This window comes from Psittacula echo, assembly GCF_963264785.1.
Source record: "Psittacula echo genome assembly, chromosome: 3".
Classification (NCBI taxonomy): domain Eukaryota; kingdom Metazoa; phylum Chordata; class Aves; order Psittaciformes; family Psittacidae; genus Psittacula; species Psittacula echo.
The window spans coordinates 105,160,670-105,166,395 of record NC_137736.1 but is presented as its reverse complement, the minus strand read 5'-3'; the positions used below and the strand labels follow the sequence as shown (position 1 = coordinate 105,166,395).

The following is a 5,726-nucleotide window of genomic DNA, read 5'->3' as shown; positions in this document are numbered from 1 at the left end:
CAGGACTCTTGTGTCCTCTTTCAAGCTGGGAGTGCTGCCCTGTTGGAGTGAGGTGGCTCAATGTCTTCTCAGCCTTACAAAGGTTTGGTCAAACTGTACTCACTCTTGTTACATTTAGGATTTCTTCTAAAAAGAAATGGGCTGAACTTCAAATGTGTAGCAATACTGTAAGGACAAAGGTAGCATAGAGCATCTGGGACAACATCCTTTGTTCTGTGTTGCACAAAAATCAGTTAGCATTTCACTGAGCAACTGCAACTCACTACTGAAGAAGTGACTTCCATTGCATACCAAAGCCTACTACGCTGAACAATACTTCCTTTATAGCAAATTAATTTTAGGTTGGCAAAAGTGCAATGTTTCCTTCACTAAATAATTTTTTTTTTTTTTGTTAAAAAAAACTTGTACATTTTTTTCCTTTTTTCTCTTATTTGGTTGAGTGAAAGATGGGCAGAATGAAGCTGGCCACAGAATCTTACAAACTTGTTGGTCAAAAGCTGAGAGCCTGTGTATATGAAACAAATTGTAAATGGACTACAGTTTAATGTACACTGTAATTTGAATATGATTACTGTATCTTAAAATAACGAGCTGCTATGAAGTACATTTCCTAATGTTACTAGGCTACTGTCTCTGAAGGTACTGGATCATATTGCAAAGGTCTGTTCTTAGGCCCCCCAAGCATCATGAATGGTCTTGGTAGATTTTCTTTTTTTGTTGCTTTTTTTAAAGGACCTTGGCTGCTTTTTACTAAAGGGTTGCTTTTATGAATATATTTATACTATTAAAGGATGGTTGATCTAATTTAACTTGCCATTTTGTAGGAGAAAGTCCCATCACAGAGTCAAATCTTTTGAACTGTTATGCATGCATATTTTTATTTAATATAAATTTTGAGTATAAAAAGTAAAAATTTTAACGTGAAATGCAAGTTCTCATGTTAAGTTTCTTTAAAGAGATGTCTTATTTTATTTGTAATGTATATATAAAAGTCATACCTGTATGGTTTTTTTCTTACATTTAACTGCTGTCCAGTGTTAAATGTATGCATGTAAATCTGTTGCACATCTGAGACAGTTTTATTCTGACAACTATGTAACTTATTCATTCTGTAAATACACTTACCGTTTTTGTGAAGTAACTTTGGTTGATATTTGGATCAGTACATCCATTTAACTAAAATATAAAAGTCATATATAATCACAACAGAGTATGTGCTTCTTGTGAAGATTGTGTTCTTGTCTGAATCTATACTGTTGCAGATAGTACCCATGATCAGCAGCCCCAAGACACCTTTTCCATCACTTATGGTGAAACCATTCATTACACTGAAATATACCAGTGAGAAATGCAAGGGCTTTATTGTAAGTCTGTAGTTGCAACTCATCCAGGAAGAGGACACTGACTAAAGCAGTTTCATAGCAAAAAAAAAAAAAAAAAAAAAAAAACAAAATAGAGGTGAAGGTTTGTTTCTGCTAAAAACATGAGTAATGGTCCTGTTCTTTACAGTGCTGAGTTCTGGTGAGTTTTTTTTCTTATACTAAATGCAAAAGAAAAGCTGTACGGCTTGATATATCAGCCTCACCTCTGAGAACACAGTAAAGCCCTCTCGCACACCCCTTTTCATTTTCAGAACACTTCCACCATTGTATGTGAATCTTGAAAAGTACTTGTATTGATGCAAAGGGGTGGAATCAACTTCTTTTACAGGTTTCCTAGTTTTGCAGTCCATACAACTCTGTAGCACAGTTGCAGGTTAAAATAAATGCAAGGCAAATCACACAGCTATTTTTCTGAGTAAAATAATCTGCAATGGTTAAAGTCATCTTCAGATTTCCGTTGCGTATTTCACTTTTGAAAGCTATTTGGAACTGTAATTGGGGTGGTCTGCAAAAAGTTTTAGTGGTTGGTGAAAGCTGAGACCTGCTCTACCACTCAGCAAAATCATGGATATTTTACAGATCACAGTCACAGGAAAAATTTGATGTCACCTGCAAACTTGACAGGTATATACTCATGCCTCCTCCAGATCACTTGTAAAGATGTTGAACAAGACAGACCACCCAGTATACATCCCTCATTACTGTCCTGGAGGTAGAGTATGATCCATTAAGCAACTTCATTAAACTTTTCCTCCACCGAGTATACAAACCTCCAGAGGTTCCTTCTACCCTATTCTATGGCTCTTCATAGATAAAAGCTGTCATGTAGCCATTTACCTTTCTGAGCATCATTTCTAAACTTCAGTCAAAGCAGAAATCCGTATATTCCCAACAAAACCTCACAGAAGCCCTAGGACAACATGAACTGCAGTAATACCCCACTGTGCTTCTACAACACTGAGACTTAATTAGGATTCCCCCAAACACATTTTGTCTCCATGAAAGCACATTGTTACTCCCTCCAATTACATTCAAGCCACCTATGCTGAAGGTACATTAAATGAGCAGAAAACTTTTGAGGAACAAACCAGTATTGAATTGGGGGCACCAGGACTTGTTCTTCCTCTTTTAGGACACATTAAGCCTAGAAAAACGTGTTACACAATCACAGACAGCCCAGCTCAAAAAGTATTTTCCCTGCTCACTTGGAGGACATGTGGAACATACAAGGGAAGAGTGTATGTTACAGGCATAATCTTCTAGCATACAGTTTTTGATCAAACTGCCTTTTTTATATATACAGAGGCAGTGGGAAGAGACATAGATACGTTTACCCCAGATGTTATGCTCCAGAACGTTTGCATCTTCCACATTAGTTCAGTTTGAGTGACTGAAGAAAAAACTCTGTCCCAGTTTTAATCTTTGCATCGCCTAAAGGCAGACTACACAGAAAACTTCCTTGCTTTAGGAAATCAAATAGGTTCTGTTTCCCTCCAGATATACGTTCCTGTTTCATCCCAGCAAGATGAAACTAAGTGATAGCACACTTCTACTGAACTTTATTCACAGCATATATACAATTAAGTTATGTATTTTATAAATAGTACAAAAGTCTTTATCCATTATCCAATGCCAGGTCAAAAGCCTAAAGTCAAAACATTGTAAGAGTCTGACAAAGAGCAAAGCACAAAACAAAAGGAGGGCACACAGATCAGACAATGTATTTGAAGCTGTAAGTGCTATCACAGGACAACCTCTTGCCTTTGCAGCGGCCACAGAGTTCTTGGCGATGAGGTCTCCTGAGATCAATGTGTCTTTTCTTCTGAGGGCAGGAACAACGAGTCTTTGAACAGGTCTTAGGAAACAAGACATTTTATTAGCAGTAGATCAAGACTGCTCACTTCATCTTAGTGATATTTTGTTTTCCTTAATCATAGCAACACATTTGAGCTAATACACTTAAAAGAGCTTGTGGTAAAAACTCTATGCAGTTAAGACGTAAGAACCTTCTCACCTAGAAACACACAACCCTACCCTTCATGTAGCTATGCATAGTACTGTCTGAACAGAAAACCATTCATGTAAGCCATCTGCAGGAGAGGGAGTCCTACTCCCTTACACCTTTCCCAAATACCATTTGCCAGTACTTTAATGAAAGCAAGTTCTCTTCCAGAGAAACTCAGAACCTAATTCAGCAACTGTAAACTATTAGAGTTTATGACAGTCTCTGTCAGTTTTGCCAGAGATACTGACATCTGCAACTCACCTGGCACTGGATTGCTTCCACTCGATAGGGATTGAAGGCCTTTTGGCATTTGCGACATAGCTGCTTGAAGTACACCTGGAAAAAAAAACAAACAAGTCCTTGGTTACTACAGAGACTTACTCAGGGTGTTCAGTACTTAAATTTGTGACAAAGCATCCAATTTGTCACAGATTTGGTGCCAGTGTTACAAGTCTCAGGGGCAAGAAATGACTCATTAACTACCTTGTTGCTTCCAGAAATGCACCACACATAAGCACTCTCCCATCTGGTCTTGCATTCTTTACAGTGGAAATAGCCGTACTTCTGCTCCAAAAACTGCAGAAGGAAAGTTCATGAGCGGCCTCAAGCACCACGGGAATACCCAGCCCGCTCCCTCGCTACATCACCTCTTCTCGCAGCCAGGAGGCTCCCTGCTGCAAAGAGGCTGCAGGGGAGTACCCACCCTGCCAGTGATGCGCGACCTGAGAGAGAAGCCAGGCTGGGAGCCGCTGTGCCCTTCCCTAGGGTAGGCTTCCCTCCACCCTGCTTCGCGGCTCGCTCCCCGCCTCTTGCCCGGAGCGAGCCTCGAAGCCCCTTTGCGCACCTGGAAGACAGCCCGTCGGCGGAACACCGCCTCCGTACTCGGCAGCGCGGCCTCTGCCTGCCCCTCCTGCTGATGCCTGCTGTCATCCTCCACTGGCTGCTCCTCGGGGGTCGTCCCAGCCGCTGCTTCCTTCTCCTGAGGTGCGGCGACCTCCGGCAGCGTGAAGAGGCGCCTGTCCGTCACGGGCGAGTAGAGGGCGAGGTGCCCCAGGGCGCGGCGGGCCACGGGGCTCAGCGGGCGGCCGGCGGGCAGCGTGCGCGGCCCCAAAGAGCACTGCACCGCGGCGTCGGCCCGCATGCTCACCTGCACGCCCGCCTCCCGGGTGCTGGCCCTGCGCAGTGGCGGCGTCAGCCCCGGGCTCATCTGCGACAGCATGGCCTGGAGCTGGGCCCGGCGGCAGCTGTCCAGGTAGTCGGAGGGCATGGGGGTGAGAGGCCCTCCAAGGAAGGGGCTGATGCCGCCGCTCTTGCCTTGCTTCCAGCTGGGCTGCTTCACTGCCGGATCCCCGCTGCGGCTCGGCGTGAGACTGCTCCTGAAGCTAGAGAATGTGCTGAAGGGGGAATAGACAAAGCCCTCCATGATCATAACCACAGAAAAGTCAGCCCTAGTTCTCCCCCTGCCCTGCCTTTTATCTTATCTTGAGCGCTGCTGCTAATTGATGGGGAAATTGGCCCCAGCCCATTGGAGGGCTGATGACAAAGGGAGGGTTGCAAACCTGTTCTCATCCCCTGCCCCTAGAGCTGGGCACAAATAGGAGGTGATGGGCATCCAGGAACACAGTATGGAAGCCTGGGCATTCAGGCCGTGATGGGACAGCCCCGTGCCACCGTCACGGTGGGATGTCCCATCATCACCTCATCAATGTCTCTGTCAGGCCAAGGGCTGCACCGAGCTGGCCTGCAGCTGTGCACCCCGCATGCAGACTGGCTTGTGTTGCTGATTCAGGCCTTCATCTCCAATTTCAGGTGGGAAACAGCCATGGGGCTGCATGGCTGCATCAAATACTGCAAGAACAAGTCCAGGGCTGAGTAAAGCCTTGGTTGTTTACGTAGCTGTACACTGGTGAAGATCTTGAGAGAGCTGATTAAGTAATCAGTGCTCAAAAAGTAGTGCATCTCTGGAAGACCCTGAAAAGATGAACAGATGTAATTCAGTCACAGCTGGGACTATCATAGCTTTCATGGGGAGGGGAAGTCTGCTTGCTCCCAACTCCTTCACTTTATGGTCTTAGAAGAAGAAAAAGGGGGGGGGGGGGGGGAGAGTGGGTTGGGAAACTAACAAAGCCCAGATAAACTCCACTGACAACTGAACAAATGCAGACACTGCTGCTGCTGCCGGCTTTTCCCATGACTTTATTCTCTGCTGATGACCATGACAGCACATATTTTCTTTTAAAAGCCCAGAGTGGTGGAGATGAACATCTAGCTGATTGGCTATAGAAGTGGTACATAGCAGGCAACAGTATATAATTGCGTTCATTGGCTGTTTTCACCCA

The 5,726-nt window shown here is 44.4% G+C and overlaps 1 protein-coding gene across 1 annotated transcript; it reads right to left on the bottom strand.

Annotated features, from left to right (window-relative positions):
* Positions 1-3,093: 3,093 nt before the first annotated feature.
* ZAR1L (zygote arrest 1 like) lies at positions 3,094-4,810 on the bottom strand (the record flags this gene model as incomplete). The annotated part of the gene is made up of 4 exons (XM_080613417.1): positions 3,094-3,237; positions 3,649-3,723; positions 3,871-3,963; positions 4,232-4,810. The coding sequence occupies 4 exons, from the start codon at positions 4,808-4,810 to the stop codon at positions 3,094-3,096; spliced, it is 891 nt and encodes a 296-aa protein (XP_080469543.1).
* Positions 4,811-5,726: the final 916 nt, after the last annotated feature.